General features: G+C 49.0%; 5 protein-coding genes; 3 read left to right on the plus strand and 2 right to left on the minus strand.

Annotated features, from left to right (window-relative positions):
• Positions 1-152: 152 nt before the first annotated feature.
• On the minus strand, positions 153-1193 carry FFUJ_00624 (related to TSC13-required for elongation of VLCFA moiety of sphingolipids; the record flags this gene model as incomplete). XM_023572985.1 has 2 exons in its annotated part: positions 153-1096; positions 1157-1193. The coding sequence occupies 2 exons, from the start codon at positions 1191-1193 to the stop codon at positions 153-155; spliced, it is 981 nt and encodes a 326-aa protein (XP_023424871.1).
• A 1610-nt stretch (positions 1194-2803) lies between these two features.
• On the plus strand, positions 2804-5230 carry FFUJ_00623 (uncharacterized protein; the record flags this gene model as incomplete). XM_023572996.1 has 2 exons in its annotated part: positions 2804-4076; positions 4137-5230. The coding sequence occupies 2 exons, from the start codon at positions 2804-2806 to the stop codon at positions 5228-5230; spliced, it is 2367 nt and encodes a 788-aa protein (XP_023424872.1).
• Positions 5231-6056: 826 nt separating this feature from the next.
• Positions 6057-6741, plus strand: FFUJ_00622 (probable ribosomal protein Rps8bp; the record flags this gene model as incomplete). XM_023573007.1 has 2 exons in its annotated part: positions 6057-6120; positions 6185-6741. The coding sequence occupies 2 exons, from the start codon at positions 6057-6059 to the stop codon at positions 6739-6741; spliced, it is 621 nt and encodes a 206-aa protein (XP_023424873.1).
• A 576-nt stretch (positions 6742-7317) lies between these two features.
• FFUJ_00621 (related to GTPase-activating protein (GAP)) lies at positions 7318-10486 on the minus strand (the record flags this gene model as incomplete). XM_023573018.1 has 5 exons in its annotated part: positions 7318-7380; positions 7444-8385; positions 8436-9649; positions 9702-10017; positions 10115-10486. 5 exons carry the CDS (start codon positions 10484-10486, stop codon positions 7318-7320), a joined length of 2907 nt encoding a protein of 968 aa, XP_023424874.1.
• A 3700-nt stretch (positions 10487-14186) lies between these two features.
• FFUJ_00620 (related to TOM1 protein) lies at positions 14187-26327 on the plus strand (the record flags this gene model as incomplete). XM_023573029.1 is given in 5 exon segments in its annotated part: positions 14187-14234; positions 14287-19733; positions 19735-25778; positions 25833-26177; positions 26233-26327. Coding segments are annotated over 5 exon segments (11979 nt in total).
• Between the last annotated feature and the right edge of the window lie 604 nt (positions 26328-26931).

The following is a 26931-nucleotide window of genomic DNA, read 5'->3' on the forward strand; positions in this document are numbered from 1 at the left end:
GCATGATAGTCTAATACTGAGTATCCACCAGGTCTACTCCGATCCAAACCGCCTTTTATTACCTGCCTACAGTGTAGCCCATGATGGCCTCCATATTGATGCGTCTCCTGATCTGTGCCTGTTGAAATAGCTGTTTGCAAATGCATTCCTTCTCAGATAAGACCGGGGAAGATGACGTATCTCTTCTTCTTGTACTTGTCACCGAACTCTTTGCGATAGGCGCGCTCCTTACCCTTGGCCCAGCTAATCATCTGTGCAGCACCAATAGAGATAAAGAAAGCGACGGTCCAGTCACGGCTGACAAGGATGACTCCGACCCAGGCAAGCACCTCATACAAATAGTTCGGGCAAGTGACAATGCCGAAACCATAACCAACAGGAATCTTGCGCTCAGTGCCACCAGTAGAACGCAGACTCGAAAGATATTGGTGAACGAGGGCATTCATAAACTCGCCAAAGCAATAAAGAGCAACGCCAACGGCATCAATGACAGGAACGTCGGCCTTGGCTGCAAGGGAGTTGGGGTGGTAGATGGCGTAGGCGCAGAGAACACCAGAGACAGCCCAGTAGAAGAAGCTGTTCTTGAAGATGTTCTTCCAGGGCATTGTGTTGGCAGAAAACTTGTGGACAAAGAGCGTCTCATACTCGCGCTTGAAGAAGTGTAGCATGATCATAGCAAAGGTGATCCATTGGGTTCGAGACATGTCGCCGTCTCCATTGCGGTAGATGTAGGGGCGAGCAGCGACAGCGAGGGCGTGGAAGATGATGGGTCCGAAATACTCGACGACGAAGACGGTTCTCCAAGCGATTTGATATCCTGTGACAAGAGTTAGAACATGCTCCTCAAGGTCTTTGACCAGTTTCGACGCACCCATGTCTTTTACGAGAACCTCGCCAGTGGAAACTACGGCGGGCTCATCGACGAGACGAGCCTTGCGGTTCTTGAGAGTCTTTTTCGTGGTAGGATCATAGATTCCGATGCGATTGAAGTCTCCAAGCTTGGTTTCCTTTGCAATGAGGACCTTGAGTCCTTCAACAGTGGTATCAGGGTCGACCTCAATCGACTGTGGGAGGTTCTTGATCGGTTGCCTTGGAGCTAGAGAATGTTAACTTGATTCCAAGAGGAATGAGGCCGCGTAGATGGTAGAATACATACAGCGATTGGTGAGCGTGATAGATCGAAGAGAAGCCATCGTGTCTGTATCGTTGACTCAAAGTGAACAACTTGGAGGGGAAACAAGATCCTATCAAAGGATGCAATGGTGTTGAGAACAAATAGGAAATAATTATTGGACGAGATTAGATATACCAGGTACGTACCGTCTCTCAATCGGGGACCTCGGCCTGATTTTGGTGGGGTGTCATGGAGGCTCCTTCCCGCTGTTGAGCCCCCTGGGGCTAAACTTTGTTGAGAAGAGGTGTCAGCGCATAATTGGTAACTGTAACCCAGAGAAGAGCCCCATCCGTGAAGTAGTTGTCAGCTTGTGACAATTGAGGCAGCTGATTGACTGAGGTGACCCTCGGGGGGCCAAAACTTTGGACCTCTACGGAGTACTAAGCGGTAAAAAGATTCAGGTAAGTTGAATTTAGAAGGGCTTTAGATGGGTCATTTTTGTCACTTAGGATAACTTACATTCCTACACAGTTGAGTTTTATATACCATTTACATCAAGTCATTGGATGCTATGAATAGAGTCAGAGACATAAGCAGAACACTCAGGAGTATTTATCATTGCGATTGGCAGGATTGGCCGAGTGATAATTGTTGATCTTCTTGCTATTCTTGTAGATGATAGGAGGGGAGGAGGAGGTGTAGTAGTAGTCTTCTTCTGCTCTGAGGTAGCTATAAGGTATTCAATCTATTGCAGTTGTTAAACAGATCTTCTATCATAGAGCCACATTTGCCCTCACCCATACAGCTTAGCATTCGTATTGTAGGTAGTATTGAGTCTCGTGGATTCTCATGGAGTCTCAGGAGCAGTATTATTCATGAAATACATCGTAGTATGCCTTTTCCTGGACAAGAGATAGCGTAAGATAGTATCAAAATCATCTAATCTTTCGACTCAACAGCCAGCAAGTCTCTCACTTTGTTCTGGTGTTGACAGTTCTGACAACTGCCAGCAGGATCAGCCCCATGAGCCTCACCACTACCTCGTCCATGGTCTCGAATACGTGCCTGAGTAAAAATACATTCACTCTTTATTTTCTCTTCTTTTCTCTTCTTTTTCTTCTTTTTCTTCTTCTTTCCTCCAAGCCAAACTATCCCAAAAAAAAAAGCATCTCTCAGTCACTGCGGTTTGTTTGCTAGTAGTTATCCGGCAGCTGGCGATCAGCTGCCACGCATTCACGTATTAACCTCACGCACGCCCTCTTGGCGCTTGAGCCTTCGTTATTCTACTCTTCGCTAGGAGCTTTTTCTTCCTCTCTTATACTCGCAGCCTGCCCGAAACAGTTTCCTTTAGCCACAAACTACTATCACCGTTTTGTCAGAGGCATCTTGTCCCTTCTATGAAAAGTATCCGATACAGCTTGTTTGCTCAAATCTGGGCATTATATCAGTATTTCATAGGCAAGCATACTCAGAAAAAACATGGCCAGCTTAAATTGACCTAGGCCTTTCTCTCAGTCCTATAGCTTACGGTTACCTGATAACAAGCGAATAACTAACAAGCCGACAAACCTGCTTGTCATAACCTATCTTTTGACTCTGTGGTCAAGCTGGAATATTGATCAACACATTTGATTTGTTACATATTCATCGCTTTCCAAAACCTGCACATATGCGTCGCCGGGCACCATCATGAATCCCTGTGCGCCAACATTTATCCCGGTTGAACCTTCGGAAGATGAGTTCTCTCCCTACGAAGGTGGTTCTTCAACTCCGTCTTCCACGGAAGCACGACATCCAGATCAAGATGTGCTCTCGCCTCGAGCACGACCCCGAGGTAGAACAATTCCTTCCATTACCATCGACCCCGAAGGATACGAATCCATGTTCCCTGCTCTTCGAGCTGTGAACAAGGTTGACCCTCTCAAGATTCGGAGCCCGAAAATGAAAACGAAACAACGAGGCAGGCGCCGCAGGTCCAGGGGCAAAGACGACCGGGCCCTGTCTTCAAACTCGGTTAACGATGAACGGTTGAACATAGGGCATCAGTTCTCACAGTCCTCTGAAGATGAGGAAGAGAGCAGTAATGAACCTCCCCTGGAGTATCTGAAACCGACTGTTTACACTCCGAGGAAGTCGCTTGAATTCCTCAAACCCGACGTCTATACGCCTCCGGCCTCATCTCACAACTCTTCCAGTCGTCCTAGAACCAGTGCAAGCATGCGGCCAGCTGACACCAGAGCGAGAACCAGGTCTCCTAGGCGGGTATGGAGGCCCCCAACTCCCCATCCAGACGGCAGACCGCGAGGCTCCAGATTACGACGTACATCTACTCCAAACCAGAGAGTCATGTCATCGGCTGGGTATTCAGTTCCTCCGGTTTTCCCGAATCCCACTTACAACCACTTTCCCTCAGAACCTCCCTATCAAATGATATATCCGCCGATCAACTATGCGCCACGTATTGGGCCATCTCTGGTGCCGCCTATGATGCCATACTCGCCTCTACCATGGCAACTTGCCCCTGCCCCGTGGTCGGCTCATTCGGCTCAACCAGAGGTGATGATGGACTATCCGGCGGACTATGATAGTCATTATGAACAAACGGATTGGCCTTCATTTGAGGGAGAGAGTGGGATGTATTATGCGCCCCAGCCACCACCCAACCTGCCGCCACAGCACTTCCTTTATTATCAGCCAGAGTCACATATGCGACCACAAATTCAGCCCTATAGTCAATACCGAATGCATCTGCAGCCTCCAGAAAGGTCTGTACTGTATCCACCTTCTCGGGGCAGTGATTCACAGAGTGAGTCGAGGAGCCAGCCCACAGGAAGCAAGCATGAGAAAAAAGCCAGTACCTCCAGTTCCACCAAGGCAAGCAACTCTAGCTCCGGTACAGCTACCAATGTGTCTGATACTACAACCCCTCTGAGAACTGAATTCGATACGATCAAGGATCAAAGTGGAGGGACACAGCTGAGGTCAAAGCACAACAAGTATCCTGATATTTAGATGACTTCAGTGCCTGTTGGTAAAGACCGTCAACTCCTTAGTACTGTTTGCAGAGACGACTCGACGCAAGAAGAAGTCAAGAAAGAGCTTCGCAAGGCGGCTGACTATAGTAAGATCAAAGGGTTTATCCCAACTCGACAGGCACAAAATTCACACGATTCTCCTCGCGTTGTGAGAGGTGCGAAGATCAACCTTAAGCGAGAGACTACACCCCAAGAGGAGAACGAAGCTCGAGAAACTCATAAGCTGGCTGATCCGCTCCAGAATGCACCCAGAGGTCCATCTTCCACGCGCCAACTTCCCCAGACGTTCAGTTCTACCTTGAAACAGAGTTTCAATTTGAATGGATCTGAGTCGGGTTCATGGTCTCAATCCAAGAGATGGACAAGCTTTGCTACAAAGGAACGGCAGGCGTTTCAGAAGATGATGGCCAATCTGCGCTACATGAGTGCCGACCAGTCTCCATTTGTTCCTCAGAGCCCAGTAGAGCTAACAGCTTTCAAGGCAAATCTGGCAGAATCAAAGACGAGGAAGCTCGGTCAAGAGGTCAAGCAACGTCTGGCAAGGACGAATGCGGGCGTCGATGAAGGCGTGGAGACTCGAGTCAAACCTGTTGTGAAGCTCCTCCGTGGGAAGAAATTTGACGATTGTCTTTCCCCCGTGTTCGCAGCTAGCAATTGCTTCAGCACATCACGGAACGAGCCACCGTATGGTGCTGGATGGCCAACCCTCACCGAACTCAAGGAGGAGGGAGACAAACGCTCCAGTCGACAGGGCCGGTGCCTGCCTCTCCCAAGGCTGGATCTCGTTTCTCGCACATTATCTTCGGAAGTATCTGGCGCTTACAGCTCTGATGGAGCAGTCCGTAACGATAAGAGAACTGTTCAAGTTGGATCCTATTATCTTTGTGCTGTTACGCCAGAGGAGCCTTCTATTACCCCGCCGATCGAGCTGCAGTCAGACGAAACCCATTTCATTCCCGCTACACTTCTTCAGTCCATAAATGCAAACGAAGATGACGCGAAAGGGACGGAAGAGGACAACGAGAAGACGATTGGACAGGAGCGTGAGGTGAAAGCCGAGGAAAAAGGAGTAAGAGATTGAAAAGAGGGAAGATTCAAAGTAGAAACCGGTAGAAAGCCGGAAGGGCTACCCATGGCATGGGCTCAACATCATTTTTATTCGTAAATGATTTGGATGTGCCAGCGCCGACGATACGTTTGGAGGCGCCTTGGACAGACTTTTGAGATTTTGAGACAGGCAGTTCTAGGAAGATCTTCACGATCCTTGCTATCAAATTCGAGGGAATTCAGAGACTGAGACTGAAACAGATAGATACTACATCGAATGCGAAAAATAATAAAAAAGAGAACCTGACCCTGGAAAGATGATGGTACAAGGTGCTCAGTGAACACTTAACTAGGACACTTTTCCAGTTGATGCTGATTTTCATGATGTGAGTTGGGTGTTATACTATTGGTCACTAGTTGACAGGGGGAGTGTATCGGACCCACGCTAGAACTCGCTGCTCTCTTGAGTGGAACATCTATCTTCCCAATAACGATGCACCTGGGTCACGTGTGGCTCTTACCGAATCAGTTTTGGCAAGCCCTAACCTCCCGCACTTGCCATATCCTCCACCCACGTTTCCGTAGCTTGAATCTTCGTTCAGCCAAAAAGTTCTTCACGACCATCCGCCAATTCGATTGCCTGGTGAGCGCCAACATCATCAGGTGAGTTGCCAGACGACAAGAACGAAGAGACGAATTCAATCAATGCGCTGCGCTGCTCGATGATTCCCCATCTCGAAGAACCCGCCGATTGAGTTGCTCGCTCTCCTCTGTTCTCTGTGTCTTTGTCTCCGTCTCCGTCAAACATGGACTCTGGCTAACCACTTCGTCTTCTCTTCTCTCTCATAGAAACCGCAATCATGGGTATCTCGCGTGACTCTCGACACAAGCGCTCCGCCTCCGGTGCCAAGCGTGCCTACTACCGTGCGTAATAATTCCGAAAGCCCGTATGATCCTCTTGGACATACGTTCTGACCTTTGACAACAGGGAAGAAGCGCGCTTTCGAGGCTGGTCGCCAGGGTGCCAACACCCGTATTGGCCCCAAGCGCATTCACACCGTCCGAACCCGAGGTGGTAACCACAAGTACCGTGCCCTCCGTCTCGACTCCGGCAACTTTGCCTGGGGTTCCGAGGGTCTGACCCGCAAGACCCGTGTCATTGCCGTCGCCTACCACCCTTCCAACAACGAGCTTGTCCGAACCAACACCCTCACCAAGAGCGCCGTCGTCCAGGTCGATGCCGCTCCCTTCCGACAGTGGTACGAGGCCCACTACGGCCAGGCCATCGGCCGAAGACGCCAGAAGGCTCAGGCTGCCAAGGAGGGCAAGACCGAGGAGGAGGTGAAGAAGTCCAACGCTGTTGAGAAGAAGCAGGCTGCCCGTCTGTCTTCCCGCGGCAAGGTCGAGAGCGCCATCGAGAAGCAGTTCGAGGCTGGTCGACTTTACGCCGTTGTTTCCAGCCGACCCGGCCAGTCTGGCCGTGTTGATGGTTACATTCTGGAGGGTGAGGAGCTCGCTTTCTACCAGCGTAAGCTCCACAAGTAAACTTGTCAAAAAAAAGCCACATAAAGAACCAAATGTCGGCCCCTGGTATGGTGTTCAAGGATTTCTCGCTGTCTTGATAGTTAGGACAAGATGAGCTTAACATAACGCATCGGAATGGGTCCTTAGGGAATGAAAATTTTTCTTGCGCTGAATTTACTTCATGATCAAGGTTTCTGTACTTGCACAACGTGACATGATGTTCTGGCTGGAATGCCGAATCTAAACCGTGTTCCATTCATTCTATATGTGATATGTGTTGTAGACGGCATAAGTCAACTGCTATGCCCTTCCAAAACATACAGGTTGGGTTGTACTTTAGCACTGCACCACTAGCAATCCATGCTTTGCAACAGTCCTCATCGTAAATAGTAGCAAAATACGGGAATCGACGCCACTATTGTCTTATTCCCTGCCTACTGTCATTACAAATCCGACATTTTCAGCAAGCTACTAAGCCAACAGGGCCAATTGCAGTGAGCTAAAATGTGGAATCGGGTAAACAAGAATACTTTATACATGAAGTATGATTCAGGATCAAATAACCAGAACAAGTTTACGGGTCTTCTTCCGAGTTTCTCATGCAAACTGACGCTTCAAGTCAGTCCACTTACGATTCAAGGTCTCGTGCTGAGAGTTGATCTAGAATGAGGCGTCAGTACATCAACTTCAAAGAAAAATGAGTGAGCAATGGGAAGAGCTCACCTCTGCATAGCGCAGCTTCGTCTGGACCAACTCTTCTTCCAACTCGGACAGCTCCTTTTCAAGTCTTTGGTTCTCCTCATGAACATGCATATTGCGTTTCATCAGATCGTCCCGCTCAAGTTTCCAAGTCTCCTCTATTTCCATGGGTTGCTTCTCGATGACGATCTTCAGCTCCCGAACTTGACCCCTCATGCTGTCATTCTCGTCTTTGAGTTCCTGGTTTTCAACCTTTGTGTGCACAAGCTCTGTGGCCAGATCTGCCTGCTCACGATCGCATACCTCAACCCTCTCCTCCAGTTTCCGGACTTGAATAGAGAGATTATGATTCGATGTGCGGAGCTCCAAGAGTTCGTTCTCACGATCCTTCTCGGCCTTGGTTTTCTCTTCCCATTCTGTGCTATAAGATTTGAGCATTTCTGGTGTAATTTTAACTTCGCAGGCATCTTTTACGAGCTGGTCTGCGCGATAGACCTCCTTATCAATGCTAGAGCTCGAGCTTCCAAAGAAACCATTTTCAAGAAGACTGCCATGGCTAGGATCCTTATCAATATAGACGTCGAACAGTTTGTCCTTCAGGTATGTGGTGAGTTGCTGCATATCAGATAAACCCAGGAGAATGCTGGCATTCTTCTGCATTAGAACAATTCCGAAGCGTAGAATTGCTGACAAGCCCTCGGAGAAGATAAGGTCGTAGATGCGGAGGACTAGCTGAAGAGGGAACCGGTAGGCAAAAAGCGTCAAGAACCATTGCGTGGCATAGAGGTGAGGGGATATTCCTCGCCGGTGAAGATGGCAGTATAATGCTGGCTCGAAGTCTTCCAGAAGCCGCTCGAACTGATAAAGATGCATGTGCAATCCCGGCATATCCTGGATAAACAAATCTCGCAGCTTGTAGTGATTCATTAGTCGAACAAGGAGACAGAAAGCTTCCTGCTCAGGCATCTAGAGAGCATGTGAGCATGTCGCAAAAGCCGTGCGAGAGTCAGACTTACGTTGAATAGTAGTGGCATGATGAGAAAATTCATACCCTGTGCGTAGCCAACACCTTCGTCAAAAAGTGCATATGCCTTGCAGACACCAAACAGGCCCTCTTGAAGCCCAGCGGCAGCCGCATACTTAGAATAGCTGGTACGAGCACCAAGATCTCGGCGTATTGTCTTTTCCAGTTTCTGTAGTGTCGCCGCGTCCTCCTTGTCCTTGCGCTTCCGCTCAGCCGCTGCAGCAGCTTGAGCTTTCAAAACAGCCTCCGCGCTCTTCTCGTTTGGAGATGGCGTGCCGTTTGTTCCTGAGTGGTCCGAATTGATGGAAGAGGCTGATGATGTGACCGCGTCCCCGCTATGAACGCTCAGGTTTCCGTTGCTCAGCGAACTAGCAGTCGTACTATTACTGTGACGATCTTTGCTCTTGTCTGTACCGCGAGCCACCAGATCTTTGTATACCAATTCCAAGTCATCGTTCTTGCTATCAGCCAACACTTGCCAGACAACGCCACGGATTGCACTAGGGATGCCGGTTGCAATAGCTTTGTTCAGTTCCTCGGCGCTAGTTCGAGCAACAGCAGCTGGCCCCTCATAAACAACAGATTGCCACAAGTCCCAATCAACTTTTTCTTCTGAAATGGCCGAAGGTCCTGCGTTGACTCCCGCAACTGTGCCGGGGGCCAGCCCAGGAATAGGCTGAGGAACAGGCGACGACGGAGGCTTCTCTTGCGGTTGGCCTTCATCACCTGGCAAAGTAAGGCCAAGAGCTCCGTCATATTTACTACTGTCACCTTCGGCCATTGCGCGAGCAGCCTCTTCTTGCTGTCGCAGTTGCTTAAATCTGTCTTTCAGGGTGACCCGTTGGGCAGGGTCGCCGGGTAGTGAGTCTCCATCCTTTTCCTCCTCAAGTCGACTCAACATCATTTCAGGATTGCTTGATAATGTTGCAATCGAACCAGCTGTGTTCCTTCGGCCAGCAGGGGGGGGTGGAAGCGGAGGTTCTCTCTCTTTGCTGGAGCTTCGAGAAAGCCAAGAGAAGGGGCTTGTCAGCTTTCGACTCGGTGGTGGCGGAGGCTGAGGCACTGGTGGGGTGGGCGCAAGTGTAGCTGTTGATGGCACAGGGCTTTTGGAAGTATCAGCGGCGGGCGACCATGGCATAGACGGAAGAGAGATGCTGTTCAGAGATATCGTCTTGCTATTTGGTTTCGGTGGAAGATCTTTTGGCACTACAAAGATCAGTATTATGCGCAGTGTTGTTGGCAAAGAGAATGTACATACCTGGAGATGGTGGCGTATCGTCGTCAAGACTAACGTTATCCAGATTTGAAGTATTGGAAATTCGTGTGGAAGCTATTGACGGTTTGCGTCGTGATTGCTTTCCTTTGACACTGCCTGCCTCGGATCCAGTGGCTTTATGTTGAGTGATCTTTGTGTCTAGAGTATCCTCTTGTTGATGCGACTCTTCAGACCGCCGATCGGTTCGCTCCTCCGCTTCGCTGTCACGGCGTTTAGCCTGTGAAATATTTCGTTTGGTAAGGGACCTTGCAGGGGACTGCGTTACAGCATCTTCGAATTTATCATCGGCGTCAGATGCCTAAGGAAATTAATTAGCATTGAAGCGAAATAAGGGATGGCATCTGTCGTGTGACTGGCGCAGCAGTAGTCGAGGGAGGAATGTGGGATAAACCTACCGACATAGTGTCGTCAGACTCCGTGCCAGACGAGAGTCTTTTGACATTGGTGTCGTTTTGCGACAGCTGATCTTGTTGATTTCCCTCTGGCTTGTCATTTGACTCTTTTGGTTTTTCTTCGTGCTTGTCTTCAGCCTTATCTTCATGGTTCTCTGCTATACTGTCTTCGTCTGTTTTGTGCATGTCTAAATCTTCTTGTTTGTCCTCCGTTGTGGCTGTTGTTTCTTTTTCGTCGTGAACCTCTGGCCCATCTTGCTTCTCGAACATTTCATGGGTATTTTGCTGCTGCTGCTGCTGCTGCTCATGCTTTTCAGGCTCGGTATCGGTGTGATGTTGGGCTACCGGTGAGGCGACATCTTGCGGTTGCGACATGGTTGAGGATGAGGGTGTTAAATGGTTTCAAGGTAACGGTGTGTTGTTCTCGTCGAGGATAAAGGAGCGGTTAGGTGGCCTCGACCATGGATCAAAGCCGGATAAAGAAGCAATCAATGCAGATTCTATCGGGGAAACTGGGAACGAGAGACTAGGGAGGTACTGCGTCCGGCGGCAGAATGAATGGAAGAATGCCAGAAGCCAGCTGTTGATAGAAATCCGATCCAAGGGGGGGGTGTTGTGGCGTTGGTGTTCCTGTCTGCCCCCTTACTACGTTGACAGTGGAACTGGAACTAGAATTGGAAGCTCGCAAGGGTTGTGACAGTGAGGCGCTGACAGAGTTCGCCAAAAATAAATCGGGGCGGCCCTGTAGCAGGAGTTCGGGCGAGGCTAGGTAGCTGGTTGCCACTGAGAGGTTGATGAACGAGCCCGGTGGACCCTGGGACATGGACTCGGTTATAAGGTGCCCTGTAGTTGAGCCTCTGCCCTGCCCGCCAAAGGGGACCAGCAGAGCTTGAGAATGGAGCTATTTTAGGAGACGCCCTGATTGTCGATTCAGCTACAAGAAAACGTCAGACAAAAAAGTCTGGAATGTAGATTATCCCTTCCTTATGTGGCCGTTTTGATTAGAGTGTTCTATGGTTGGCTTCGTTTGGAATTCAATATCGCATCATTTCGACTTGAGGCTTTGCCTTGAGTACCTTAGTTATCCCAATGGAAGGTACCATAGTTAAGCTGCACTGGTCTTCAAAGTTGTGTAGAATGCTGCCTGTCGTATATGTGCAAGAATCCATCTCTGCATGAAATCATGGAGAGGGCCTTTGGTCTTTGTTCTAAGTTTTCTGCACACGAGCAACTCAGTCTCAGTCTTAAACACATAACATAATTAACGGTGTGGCAATTTCGTGATAAGGGTTTTGTGAGATGACTTGGGATTCCATTACAGCTGGGATGGTCAAACAATATCTCACTTGACTGTCAGACGGGGTTAGACAAAATCATGCTTCTAGATTCAGTATAATCTTAGTCTTCGGGACCTACTTATCGTTCAAGCTCCGGTCTTTCAAACAACAGCATCCGCGATCTCATTCTCGCACCTTGCCAGCGTTTCCCCATCCAATATCTTCCATGTCACAGCATAGGTAAGGTAGCTACTAAGTTAGTTGTACATATACACCTATTGTAACCAACTGACGCAACATTTATCACTCTCGGTATTGGATATCACCACCCCTCCCTCAATACAGATAGCCTTTTATTTTTGTCTTTCTTTTTACTTTTACTCTATACTCCAATGGCGTCAGAGTCTAGTCTGGATGCCTACACTGTGGTTGCGTTCCATTCTCGATTTCACATTGATGTCATAAGCGCATTAGGTTCATGCACAGTCGAAATAGGCACTCGAGGTATAACAAGGCGGCAGGACGGTTCAAGTGTTAGATTAAGCCAAAAGCTTGTGAGACCCTTGCGGTAGCACTGTCTTCATCTGCCTTGGGGAGCAAGAAAATATCGGACCTTGATACAGGGTGTCAAAATAAACTTAGCAGAAATATCCTAAACTTATGCCGAGTCTAGCAGGTTACCTAATAAGTATTTTTGTCATTCAGGATTGAGGTCCCGGGTTTTCTTTCCTCCCCTCGCTATAGTAGGTATTAGACTGACTGATATCATGGAAGCCAATACTTTGTTTCACGAGTCCTTTTCTGGCTTAGAATTACGTGGGTCTGGAGGTATCCAATGGTGACCTGAGAGTGCCTGTTTCAAGGTCAAATTCCCAAGCTAAGTCTTAGCGGTATACTAAATTTTGAATCCAGAGGAGGGTTGTCATTACAGATGCATACATAGGTAGTAGGTGCCAACATGGAGAATATAGAGAATACAGAATTACCTTGAGGATTTGGCAGAGTTCCTTGAGCTGAGACTGTGCAATTGTTTACCGGATGATTTTCTATGGTTAGCCGAATAATCCTGATATCCATCTGCAGATCTTCCTCACTTGATGACGGCGTGCTCAACGATAGGTTTGGGGATATGGATTCCGACAGATCAGTATCAGGTACTGACCGGGTATTAATAGCAGGCTTGGCTGGCATGGTGGTTAAGATTATGTGCTGTACACTCATGGTGTAAGTTAGTGGTTGACAAGTGATGGAAGAACGAAGATAACGTATAACAAGCCGTGGATCTCGCTCTGAGGGTGCATACCATATATGTGCTCACAAAAGCTGCCTGACACATACCTAGTTCAAGCATCACCGGTTGTTTGTGAGAGAAGACATACTAATCAGCAACGAACACAGATCTAATGCCTGTTGCTGCCTCCGACGTGAAACGTACTAGATACAGCTACCCTATAATTCAATGTCTGTTGTCCACAAGACTCGTTATGGGACCTAGACAATTGAGGTAAATCAAAAGAAGTGTGATCTACCAAGGCATATAATGTGCAATTTAATACAAAAAAAAAAAATTTTTGAAAAAAATAGCCCATCAGTGTAATTATTGCCGGTTAAGTTAAACAACAGACACCAGAAAACCCTGAGCTCGAAGTTCAGGAGCAGAGCTTGCTAACCACAGCAACAACTTGTTGCTGTGGCCCTGCAAAAGCAGGTATCATTTAGCCAACTATCGACTGGGTATCAGGAGATTGGTGACGGAAATAAATAATGTAATTAAGGTACTCAAGTGCATTGGGTAGGCTCAAATATTGCACAAGAAGCTTAGTTACTCAGGTTACTCAGCACCTGCTACTTTATGCTTATTAACTTAGGTATTAAGATGATAGGAGAAACATGCTTGCAAAATAAGTAAGAGAGTTAAGCTCTAATAGGAACAATTATAGGCATTAGATACATGAAAAAAGCGAGATGTTTGCAAAACAAGTCCCTACCAACCTGTAGATCCTTATTAATAAGTTACTAGCTTTGTTTGTTTCGTGATCTGGTATCAGTTATCAAGATTCAGCCTGGATATGAGGGGAACTCCAAGCCGAAGAGATAATCCGATCCTTGAATTCGGGAAATTCTGTACCCTGCAGTGAAAGGTTGGCCTCGGGGGTACCTCCACCCCACTGTACATAGCTTCCGGCACCTATTACGCAAAGGCCCACTTGCACTTCTCAACCTGACGATTTGCAATAACTATACCTTTTCCCCATCCTACACCTTCTCTCCGCACCATCATAAACCACAACTTTCATACCTAAACGAGATATTTCGCATTACCACATCGGCTGGTAAAAGCAGGAGATATATATCGTCTTTACAAGCAAGGCGGTACGATTCAGCTGCGGATTAAAGCTATTCTAGGACGACCTGCACTCGGCCTCGGACTGCTTTCCAAGCTTCATCGACCATCTACCTTTCACAGGTACTTTGTCAGGCGAACGCGCTTTTGCTCACCGCCCGACTATCACGTAACAGTAGCTAAAAGGCTTCTGATTGCGAATACGTCATTTCTTTCCAAAGGAGAAGGTTTATCTGGATCCCAGCTTGGAGCCTTTCCGACCTGAGAGCCCCACGAAAACCGAAAACTCTACCGCCGCACAAACTGCGGATAGAGGATATTACATAACTGAAAACGTCCGACCGAAGAGAACTCGCGAACATATTCAATTTCTTTTTTGAGCGGGTTGATAGCCCGGTTGTAGTGGAGGGGGCGATTCTTCAGTTTCCTGCGGCTCAGCCGCCTCACCTTCACCATGGGGAAGATCACTAAGCCCATGCAACCAAAGCACAAGGATACTTTGGTTAGTGACAAAATGAAAAATCCCAAAGATGCATAGCTAACATGAATTGTAGTCTCCTTGGCTCAAGAGCTACGTCGAAACCACCTCAACAACGCCACTACCTCTCTTACCACAAAAGCTGGAAAGCTTTCCATCTCGATGGCCCTTCGGACGCGGCGATCTTTACCACTGGATTCCCCTCTTGAACCGCTTTGATAGCATCTTAGAGCACTTCTGTGCTACATATAAGCTGAATGAGGGTCCCCAGACTCGCGACTTTGGTTGCGATGTACTGCTCAACCAAGATCAGGAATCGACCTTTGGTAGCGAGCGGCGGTGGTCAACGGAGGAGCTAACAGGTTTGGGATTTTCATCAAATGGAGACCAACAACTAGTGGAGGTGGTCCTGCGCTATACGCGAATGCTACTGGAGCACTGCGGTAACCGAAGTATCTATGCCAGCAGCGCCCATCTTAACGACCTTCTCAACACCACGTCTCTTAGCGTACTGATTGCAACACTCGAAGTCGGTTCAGAACTGGCACAAAGGTACCAAGCCTCGGTCAAGCGCATCACAAACCCCTCCAGGCAGATCAGCGCAGCTTTGCTGGCAAACCACTACAACATCGATCTCGACAGAGTTCAACAGCTTGCTCTACCTTTTGTGAAGACACCGATCGTCAGTTTATCTGATCCTGTAATAACTCACACACCTGGCTCGACCAAAGGAAAAGAACGTGCACAGGGAGGAAGCCCCAAGTCAGCCAACTCCATACATGCGAATGATTTAGTTGCCCTTGCGGCCTCAGATGACAAACGGTGGCATGGCTGGGGAGATGTCAAGGTAACATATTATCCCCAGAATACCCAGCAAGACTCTGCTGGAAATGATGCTGAGCGTGCGTCGCTTCCATCCACACCAACACCCCTGCGTCGTAGTTCTACCATGACGTCCCAGCATCATACTCCGAAAGGTCGGGGTAATTTCGATGATTCCTCTCCAATTGCCCCCCGAACGCCCGGTGTCTCAGACGAGACAACATCTGCTGGACCAAAGTTCTATGAAATACCACAGTCCGTCATTGCATCGACTTCCGTCTATGAGTTGGTGTCACGCACTCCCGCGGATCTTCCACTCGCTTCGAAATACGAGGCGTTCCACAGGATCAGAGCCTCCAAAGCTCTTATGGATTCTTGTGAATCGCGGCAGAAGTTGCTTGCTGTCCGCCTCTTAGCAATCAACAATCTTGCATACATCCATAACGAAGCCAACTTTCTTGAGAAAGTTCTCCGCCAAGATGCAGACGAAACCAGAAGATTCCAGTTAGTGTACCAGCTTGCTGAACTCATTCATCCTACAGCACACGGGAACGTTGACGTACCCTTGTGGCTTCAAGCTGTGGCCCTCGCCCTCCTGGAAGCCGTCTCTAATTTCCAAGCCAAGTGCCAAGATGTTCTGTCTGCTTTGAATGCCAATGTTAACCATGGAATACTACTCTACGTTATCAGGAAGGCAGTTGCAGGAATGAAGGAAGATGACGAAAGTGACAAAGGAAATCAAGTCACGCAAATGGATGAGTGGCGCAACAACCTCTTTTCACTCACTCTCCATCTATCCATGACCACTCGCGTTGGAAGCGAGATGGTGTCTGCAGGATTGATGGACATCTTGGTTGAGATTCTGAACATCAGGTCAAGTGTGGCGCAACGAAATCATTCCATGGTCCTTGCCTTTTTAGACGGGTTAATATGGAGCTACCAAAACGCCTTCACTGCCTTCTTCAACGCCAAAGGACTTGATGCGGTGTCTCAATTGGTGGTTGATACCGTTGGGGAGGCGCAGACCTTGCACAAAGCAGGCCAAGGCATTTCGAAGGATCAACAGTCAGGACAGGTGGATTATGAGATTCCATACTATCAGCAGCAGACTCTTAAGTGGCTGCTTAAGTTTGTCCATCACATTATGTCTAACTCATACAGCTACGGTGGTAACACTGACCGGCTGCTCCGCAATCTCGCCGACAAAACGGATCTCCTGAAGAGCTTGCGGGACATCATTGGAGACAAGAAGAGTTTCGGTTCAGTCGTCTGGACGAATTCTGTCACCATTTTGAGCGATTTCATCAACAATGACCCCACAAGCTTTGCGGCTATTTCTGAGTCTGGTATGATCAAGACATACTTGGAAGCTGTTACCGCCAGACCGCTTCCCGGTGATGTATTGACCGAGCCAAAACCTAGCGACAAGGACGAAGATGACGACGAATCCAACTCTGCAAATGAGACCGTCACTGCGATAGTTGCAAACGACTCGCGGCCGCATCCCCCCCCTGAAGAATCCATCCGGGAATTATCTCGCGAAACGTTGGCAGCAGGAATCTTACCTTCCAGTGATGTCATTACTGTTGTACCACAAGTCCTTAACTCGATATCGCTTAACAACGCTGGCATGAAGCTGGTAGCAGCATCGCGTGCTTTGGACAGCTTTCTCGAGATTTTTGAAAGTGCTGCCCATGTAAGATGTATGGAACTCGACGGCGATCTCGCCACCAATGTTGGAGGAAGCTTTGACGAACTCGCTCGTCATCACCCGGCCTTACGTTTGGCCATTTCCAACGCTGTTATCGATATGGTTGCTCGCGTGCGTTATCTCGGTATCGAGAAGGCCAGGACCGCCGGGTGGGGTGCTCGTATGTTGTTGATTGACGATGAAGGGAAGACTGTATCTGTGGACGAGAATGGCAGCTTCATTCGACCGATTGCATCTCCTGAGAAAAGCCAAGGACTTGAGACTTCTGGAGACACGGATGTAAATATGTCCGATGTGCCCTCCAACGACACGGATTCTGAAGGCCAGAAAGATGATAGCCCGGATTCACCCACGCGCTCGATCACCCCCTACATCTATGCTTTAGGTTACTTCTTAAGCTCTTACATATCAAATCAGGGCTTGAGGACCAGCTTCGTGGAGGCAGGCGGACTAGAGCTTTTGCTCGATATTTGCGAATCCCCGAGTCTGCCCACCAACTTTGGAGACACCGTTGCTTCGAGGATTCTCAACCAGGTCGTCTCTCAGGTCGTCGAGTCCTTCCCCATACGTGGCCTTCCCTCTTTAATCAGACGAGCTCAAGTGGCTATTGACACTTTGCAGCCTCTGTCTGATAAGACGGAAGCTTTGCCACCATACTTTGCACCTTTTCTTGTCTCTGACCTCAAAACGACACACGATGAAGCTGTCCAAAACGGTACCAAGATGATCAAGGCATTGTCAAACGCGCAGACGTTTATCAAAATCATTTCCGATTGCTTCGCTACATCGAGATCGAATGCTTTACAATTCTATCCAGTCAATGTTTACGATTACTACCTCAAACTCGTCAACTCTATTGGTCCCTTGTTGCGTGGAGTTCTAACTGAAGAGGCGGGAGAGCTCAACGTGGTCCCCCAGCATTGGTCTTTCAGACGCCAAACATCCGCCGAGGGACTAACTAGCGCACACCTCCCAGAAACTGATGTGGATGACAGCACTTCGTTGCCAGATATGCTAAGCAGCACAGCGCAATTTCAGGCGAAAGATGCTTCGGATGACTCCAAGCCGAGCCGTCCTACAGATGAGGAGCAAGCCAGCCCTCGTTTCCAGAACTATGAAACGTTGCGACATCTGCTCCATCCTATGATCCCAACAACATTTCCTCTGTTCCAAACGCTCGGCAAATGTCTTTTGCCACGACGGGAACGAGATCCTCGTGACCTCTATCACCGACCCCGGCACTTGGAAATTGCCCGAGCACTTGCAAATGCAGTACTTGGCCAGCTGAGGCCATCTGTTGCTAACCCAACACCCACATCCAAAGACTTCCACTTCTGGATCATCATGTTGCATACTATCAATGAGATGCTGATTGATCAGCCTTCCCCCCGACCAAGCGATCGATCAAGCGTCCAGATCATCTTGCCCGTTCTTCTGGCCTTCAAAGAAGAGGGAGGAATGGATGTATTGAATTCAATGTTAAAGATATTTGCCCGGGCAGTTCGCGAAGGCCCAGATGCTGCAACAGATGAGACTTCCAGATCTAAGGTTGCTGCATTCGGACTGAAGAAGGTCCTCGACTTGGATTTGATGTTGGTCAATTCGAAGCAACTTTCTGAAGCCCAAAACGCATTCTCTCTGCAACCTCGAAGTGGGGACAGGTCGTCAAACTCAACATATATCTGTCAACAACTTGTAATAGAGTTTAGGGCAGCCATTCTCCCTGAGATCATCGAGCTTTGGGACTCTTCCTTTGTCGAAAGAGTACCCCACCAAACTGTGACGCGGTTAATCGACATTCTCAAGGCCATTTCTGTTGCGGATGGCGAGCCCTCATCATCCACGAGAGATAAGCCGCCTTTCCATCTTTTCAGATACACAGATGTCCGCTTCGACTGGCGTTCCCATCGCGGCACGATTGAAGAGCTGGTTGCTAAGGGGTATGATACTGATCTGGTCCACGAGGCAGTGTACAGAGCGAATGGAAACCCTAACCTCGCAGACCACTACTGCTCAGCTCACAAAGCTGGACTTGCCGGCGCACGTAACCCAATCCCTTCTGCAGACTCTGACACATCAGTGTTGCAACAGACCCCACAAGAGCCCTCAGCTGTCGGTGAGACAGAGGGTGCTAACACAGGTGGAGCAGTGGAAGCAGACCGCATGTCCTTAGATGGACCTCCGGAAATTGATACTCCCGATCTTGCGGAGAGATTTATTGGGGAAACATTGGGGGGCATCATCAACAGCCCTCAAGATGTGGATGAGATCCGCGAAGGCCCAAGTTTGCCGGCAGAAACACCGGGATCTGCTGCAGAAGAGTCAAAAAGAAACGAAAACCCTCCCCTTGCGACGAAAGAAGAGGTTGACAAGTTTCGGGCGAACTTGCGAGGAAACATGATAGATAGATGCCTCGATGTTGTTCGCGCACATCCTGAAACAGCGATCGAGGTGTCTGAGCTCATCCGGACTGTGGTTTTGAAACAACAGCCTGGTGACACCGAAGACGAAATCGGCCAGACCTTGACTTTGGCGTTGTCATCGCTTGCCCAAGACGAGGAGGAAGAAAAGCAGCGTACTGGGAAATGCATTGCTGCTTATGCCCATCTTCTCGCTTTACTTCTCCAGGATGAGCGCTTCTTTGATAACAGTGTTGAGAACCTAAGGGAACATATTAACGAGTATATTGGATTCCTGAAGATCTCCCCTACGAGCTCTACTGAGGGGATGCCACCGTGGATACCATATGTGCTACTGGTCGTCGAGACTCTCCTTCGTCATGATGAGCGCCCTGTTGCTGCGCAGTGGAAAGCACCGAAGTCCCTGGATGAGGCTGTTTCTGACCCCGTCATTCAAATGCGAACTCCGATCGTTGGTGATCATGAGCGTACCCAGATCCTTGAATCTTTACTTGAGATGCTCCCACGGATAGGGAAAGGAAGAAACACTCGCCATTGCGGCACTCAGAGTTCTGGTTATACTGACACGCAGTCGACGACTAGCGAAGTTGGTCGGAGATAAGAAGAATTTGCAGCGGTTGTTTCTTATGGCAAAGCAACTGTCGGGCTCTGGCTCCGAGAGGTTCAAACAAACTAAACTCACTGCTCATATCATGACTGTTCTTCGTCATATCGTGGAGGATGAGGAGACCATCAAACAGATCATGCGCGCAGAGATCAAGATCGGCCTCCTGAATCTACAACGAACACAGCGGGGGCACACTGATGTCACTAACTACTTGCGTGCAATGACACCAATTGCGCTTCGCGCACCAGACCTTTTCGTTGAGATTTCCAACGAGATGCTACGCTTCCCCAGGTGGACGCCCCCTTCCAGCGACAACCCTCGGTCACAAATTCTTGAGTTGAAACAAGAAGCCATCCAGTCGACTTCCGACACAAGTGGTGACGATACTGATAACATTGTCGATAGCATCAAGCAGTCCACGGAACCTGCAGACAAGGAGATGACTGATGCGCCAAAAACCCACGAAAGTAAACGACCCGTCGTTGAGAATCCTGATGGTGTTATACATTTCCTTCTTTGCGAGTTACTCAATTATCGTGAAGTCGAAGATAAAGAAGTACAGGTTACTGAGAAGGATCCCAAGGTTGATCCTGTTTCTGGCTCGGAAGATGCAACATCTACTTCCAAAGACAACAACGCCGCCGACGTGAAGGACAAGAAGCCACCAAAGCCTGTTTTCAAAACCGACGAGCATCCAATCTTTGTCTACCGATGCTTCTTGCTCAACTGTCTTGCTGAGCTTCTTCAAAGCTATAACAGGACAAAGATGGAATTCATCAACTTCAAGCGCAATGCTCCGTTAACTACAAGTACACCAATCAAGCCTCGATCGTCAGTCCTTAATTATTTGATTTACGATCTATTGTGTCAGGGCAATCTGAGTGGAACAGCCGATAGTATCGCTGCGAAGAAGAAGGCCGCTACTTCAGCACAAACCCAAAAGGTTTTGGTCGCCTTGGTTGCCAAGACCAGCGAGAAGGCCATTGATCGCGGAAAGGACAAATTTGCGTATGACGACGAGCCTGATCTTCTGTTTGCCCGCAAATTTGTTCTTGACACGATGTTGAAGGCCTATGAGAGAGCACCTTTGTCTGATGAACCTTTAGAAACTCGCTATACACGCATGCAATGCTTGGCGGAACTCATGAATTACATGGTTGGCGAAAGGGACAAGGACCCAGGTGCGGCTTCTCGAGGCTCCGACAACGTTCAAGCTCGGTCGCACGCTCAGCTACGGAGATTGATGTATGAGAAGGGTTATCTTGATAAACTCACGTCCTCTATTGCCGAAATCAACCTCAACTATCCGGGCGTCAAAAGAGCCATTAAGTATATCTTACGTGTCTTGCGTGTTCTCACAGAGACAGCCAAGGAACTAAGCCATTCCAATATCTTGCCTTCTGGTTCTTTGTCAGACACTGCAGATGATGACCTTGGTTCAACCTCTTCGCTCTCAGACCTCGGCAATGATCGAGAAGAAACCCCTGATCTGTATCGCAATTCTACCCTTGGTATGCTAGAGCCCCGTGGTGAGGACGACGATTCCGATGAAGATGAAGAGGACGACGACGACGAGGACATGTACGGGGACGAGTACGACGATGAGATGGATTATGGAGACGACGACATTTCGGACGAAGAAGATAATATCAGTGACGATGATGAAGAACTCGGCGAAATGGGCGAAATTGAAGGTCTCCATGGCGAGCCGGGAGTCGTCGAAGTCATCATGGATGAGGACGATGAGGATGAAAGTGATGATGACGATGACGACGTGGAATCCGCAGACATGGAAGACGTTGAAGATCAGGTCGAGATTGTTGATGAAGAGGGCAACCCTCTAGATGACGATGGCAACTCAGAATGGGAGAGCGCGAGCCATGATGATGAGGATGACGAGGATCAGGAAGAGGATGACCTAGAGTTTGATGCAGATGTTCACGGCGAACATATGCCCATGGAACCAGGCGATATCCTCAACGGTATGGCTCGAGCGATCATTGGTGATGGCGACGTGTACGATCCAGATATGATGGATGGATTGGAAGATCATTATCTTGATGATGGCCACGAAGAAGATGAAGACGAGGATGACGAGGATGAAATGGAAGATGACGAATACCTCTATGATGACGACTATCCGTTGGACGATCAGCCTCAACCTATGCCGGCTCTTGGATGGGACGGGCTTGGTGCCGAGGACGAAGATCGTTACCGCCAGATGTTCATGGTAGACAACCCAGGTCGCCGACGCTTTATTCCTTCCCGTACCACCGACTCGCGCAGCCCCTTCCCTCCCGGCTTCATTGTTGGCTCTCATCGGGACGCCGCTGCTGGCGATTTTCGCAGCTTCTTTTCACGCAGCCATCGCCCTGGGGCAGGCCAATCTAACCCCGATGATGGCACAAACCCACTCCTCAGACGGGGCGACCAAAACAGAGAAGCACCTCAACGTCCCACCATCAATCACACTATCGGTTTGCGAGTTCCTGAAGCGATCTTTGGCTCAGGTGGACGACATATCGAGGGAACCATGGGCTTCCTCGGTGAACTAATGGAATTCCTCCCAATAATGGGGCGCAACGGACAGCCTGCCTTCCATCTGCAGATTACTGGTCCGCATGGGCACCGCGAGTCTAGAGAGCTTGGCGCCCTACGAACCTCCCGTACTGAACAGAGACGCGAAGGTTCGGCTCAGGATCCATTACAAGCTGTGTCGTTTGCTATTGAAGGCACGATGGATCGATATCAGGAGGAAGCCAGGATGGTCTTTGGGACCGGCAATTTAACAGAAACGGCTAAGCTCCAGAACATCATCGTGGCTAAGCTTACCCCAGCTGCGATGGAGTTGGAAAAGAAGCTAAAAGCCGAAGAAGCTGAACAGCAGAAGCGCGAAGAAGAAGAACGGAAGAAACGAGAGGAAGAGGAGCGCCTGGCACGTGAAGTCAAAGAGGCTAAAGAGAAGGCGGAGAGAGAAAAGCGAGAGGCAGAGGCTCGAGAGGCTGCTGAACGTGCCGCTTCTGAAGCAGCCGCTAATCAGGACGTGTCTACTGAAGATCAAGGCGATGGAGGTGCGATGGAAGGCGTCGAGCCGACGAACCAAAGTCAAGCAGAACGTTCGGAGGCTACAGAGCAAACCGCCGACGACGGTCCTCGTGTTATGACCACAATTAGAGGCGAAGAGGTCGACGTCACCGAACTCGGTATTGATCCTGATTATATCGCAGCTCTTCCTGAGGAGTTTCGCGAGGAGGTCATTGCACAAGCAATCAGCACCAGAAGGTCTGAGGCACGTGAAGAGACAAATGGGAACTCAACCGAAGCTTTCCAAGAATTTCTAGATGCTCTTCCTGAAGAATTACGACACGAAATAGCTCAACAGGAGCGACAAGAGCAGCGCCGCCGGGCTCGTGAAGAAACGAATCGTCAAGCATCCGCCAGCACTGGCCAGGCTGTCATACCAGAAATGGATACTGCCAGTATCCTCCTCACTTTCCCGCCTGATCTACGACAACAAGTTCTTATGGACCAAGGCGAAGAGCTCATGGATCGACTGACCCCAGAAATGGCGGCCCAGGCCCGAGCTTTGTCGCACCACAACAACGGCCATTCCGTCATCACAGGCCGCAGCCCTCAAGCCAGCACAAATCGCCAGCCTGGGCCACCTAACCCACAAGAGGGAGCAAAGGTCCAGCGCCGAACGGTTGTTCAGATGCTCGATAAGGCTGGTGTCGCTACGCTCCTTCGTCTGATGTTCATTACGCAACAGGGTTCCATAAGGAACCACCTATTCAACGTATTTGCCGATGTCTGCGAAAATAAGCAAACTCGACTCGAGGTAATTAGCACTCTCCTTCAGATCTTGCAGGACGGTAGCACAGACATGGGGGCTGTCGAGCGCAGTTTCGGCCAGTTGTCCCTAAAGGCACGAAGACCGAAGGATAAGGAGAAGGACTCCGAGCAGAAAACCCCGCAGGCACTCAAGAGAAGCCTGACTGGTCTACCCACCGCAAACACTACGCAAACCAATTCCGAAACGTCGCCTCTCTTGATTGTTCAGCAGTGCCTGGATCTGCTGGTGGAGTTATCATCAAAGAACCCTCATATTCCCTGGCTTTTCCTGACAGAGCACGAAGCCGTCGGCTCAACTCTCAAGCGCTCCCTGAGCCGTAAGGGCAAAGGCAAGGACTCCAAGTCCCACAAGTATGCCATCAACTCTTTGCTATCACTCCTTGACCGCGACCTTGTTATGGAAAGCTCCGTCGTTATGACCCATCTGGCTGATTTGTTGAATCGAGTCACATTGCCTCTTCAAAATCTTGAACGTCGTCGTAAGGAAGCCGAGGACGAACTAAAAGCTATTGATTCGACCCCGGTGGGAGAGATGCCCAAAACTGAAGATCCTGTGGAGCAAGCTTCGAAAGCCGAACCAACCGAAACGAGCAACGTTACGCAATCCAGCACCGATGCCAAAGAGGACACTGTCACTGATGTCAATAACAAGAAACAAGAGAAGAAAGAAGCAGTCCAGAAGAAACTCCGGCAACTTCAGCCGCCTATTGTCCCCGCCCAGAACCTGACATTAGCCGTAAGGATCTTTGTGGCTCGAGAGTGCAGCTCCAAGACTTTCCAAAACACGATCTCGACTATCAAGAACCTCTCAGCCATTCCAGGGGCTAAGGCAACATTTGGTCAGGAGCTTGTTCACCAGGCCCGGCTTCTTAGTGAGAACATCGTCGCTGATCTGGACGACCTTTTGCCACATATTGAAAAGGCATCTTCAGGCACTGAGATCCAAGGCGTTGCTCTTGCCAAATTCTCGCCAGGAGCATCCGAGCAAAACAAGCTCCTTCGTGTTTTGACAGCATTAGATCATTTGTTCGACAATAAGAAAAAGGGCGACGAGGCCGAGTCCAGCAAGGATAAGGATGAGAGACACGATCTAGTTACATCTCTCTATCACAACTCGACCTTTTCGGCCATGTGGGAGAAGTTGAGTGCTTGCCTGAGTGCCATTCGTCAGCGCGAAAGCATGCTCAATGTGGCTACAATCCTGCTACCACTGATTGAATCCCTCATGGTGGTCTGCAAGAATACAACCACCAACGATGATCCCTCACAGCAGAAAGAAATGGTCCTCTCAAGCCCGGCACCCGAGTCTCGTACCGCCAGTCTCTTCTTTAGCTTCACCGAGGATCATCGGCGTATCCTTAACGAGCTTGTCAGGAGCAATCCCAAGCTCATGTCGGGCACCTTCGCACTCCTCGTGAAGAACCCCAAGGTGCTGGAATTCGACAACAAGCGCAACTACTTTAACCGCAGCGTCCATTCCCGATCTGGTAGCAATCAGAGCCGACCTTCCTATCCTACTTTACAACTTTCCGTCCGTCGTGAACAGGTTTTCCATGACTCGTTCAAGTCCTTGTACTTCAAGTCTGGGGATGAGATGAAATTTGGAAAGCTCAACATTCGTTTCCATGGCGAGGAAGGCGTTGATGCTGGTGGAGTTACTCGCGAGTGGTTCCAAGTACTCTCTCGGCAGATGTTTGATCCAAACTATGTGCTCTTCACACCGGTGTCCTCTGACCGGACGACCTTCCACCCAAACAAACTCAGCGGCATCAATGATGAGCATCTTATGTTCTTCAAATTCATCGGTCGCATCATCGGCAAAGCATTATACGAGGGTCGCGTCCTTGACTGTTACTTTAGTCGTGCCGTGTACAAGCGAATCCTCGGCAAATCCGTCTCGGTCAAGGATATGGAATCATTCGACCCCGACTACTATAAGTCTTTGTGCTGGATGCTGGAAAACGACATCACTGACATCATCACCGAAACTTTCTCGGTCGAAAACGATGAGTTCGGCGCCACCACCGTCGTTGATCTCATCCCTAATGGCCGAGAGATTGCCGTCACGGAGGAGAACAAACATGACTATGTCCGTCTCGTTGTCGAACACAAGTTGCTATCTTCCGTCAAGGAGCAGATGGCCCATTTCCTTCAAGGTAGGCATTTCAATCAATAATAACTGGATTTAATCACTAACTAATTCTCAACAGGCTTCCATGACATTATCCCTGCCGAACTGATATCCATATTCAACGAACAGGAGCTGGAGCTTTTGATTTCTGGCCTCCCCGATATTGATATCGATGACTGGAAGAGCAACACAGAGTATCACAACTACACACCATCTTCGCAACAAATTCAATGGTTCTGGCGAGCTTTGCGGTCGTTTGACAAGGAAGAGCGCGCCAAATTGTTGCAGTTCGTCACAGGAACCAGCAAGGTTCCACTTAATGGCTTCAAGGAGCTTGAAGGCATGAACGGTGTTAACCGATTCAACATCCACCGTGACTATGGCAATAAAGACAGATTGCCTTCTTCGCATACCTGTTTTAACCGTAAGTAGAATCATCAGCATTCAATTCGTGCATTGACTAACATGAAAAATTACAGAGCTTGACCTTCCAGAGTATGAGAGCTACGACCATTTGCGTTCTCAGATCATGAAGGCCATCACAGCAGGCAGCGAATATTTTGGCTTCGCGTAATCGTCAATCTTTGCATTGCAGGCGCGTCAAGGGAAAGGGATCATAGATGGGGACACCAATGGAAAAGATAGTTGTTGATTTTTACTACGGTACTGGTATTGTGTTTTATCAGCCTAGCCTCGAGATTTTATGATCTTGAGCACTGGATGTAGCATCCTCGTCCGGGCTTCGCCTTGGGAGAAGTGCAGGTCTCCTACAGGTTCCTTGGAACGCGGAAAGCGCGCAAAAAGTAGACGATAGGCGAAGTTTCATGTATATCAATCAAAGTTTAATAGGTGATCACCCGGAAAACAACACATTGTGCGTGCTGTGTTTGGTTGCTCTATGGCTTGAGTTGTGTTTATTAGTGATTCGCCCCCTGATTTCCAGTTATTCCCGTCATGGACTACATAAAATTGGCGCAAAACTATCAACAAGTCACAATTAAGAAACACAGGAGAGGAATGGCTTAGCATACACGTAGACAGGGGCGGAGGTTGCCAATGGATGCGGAATACGAGTGCATTAATGCATGTTCATATTTTCGAACTGTCTCTAACGCATTCGTGGCTGGCTCCAAACAAGCCCTATAGAGAATCCTCACTCCCAATGCATGCAAACTACA

This window comes from Fusarium fujikuroi, chromosome FFUJ_chr01 (genome assembly GCF_900079805.1).
Source record: "Fusarium fujikuroi IMI 58289 draft genome, chromosome FFUJ_chr01".
Taxonomy (NCBI): domain Eukaryota; kingdom Fungi; phylum Ascomycota; class Sordariomycetes; order Hypocreales; family Nectriaceae; genus Fusarium; species Fusarium fujikuroi.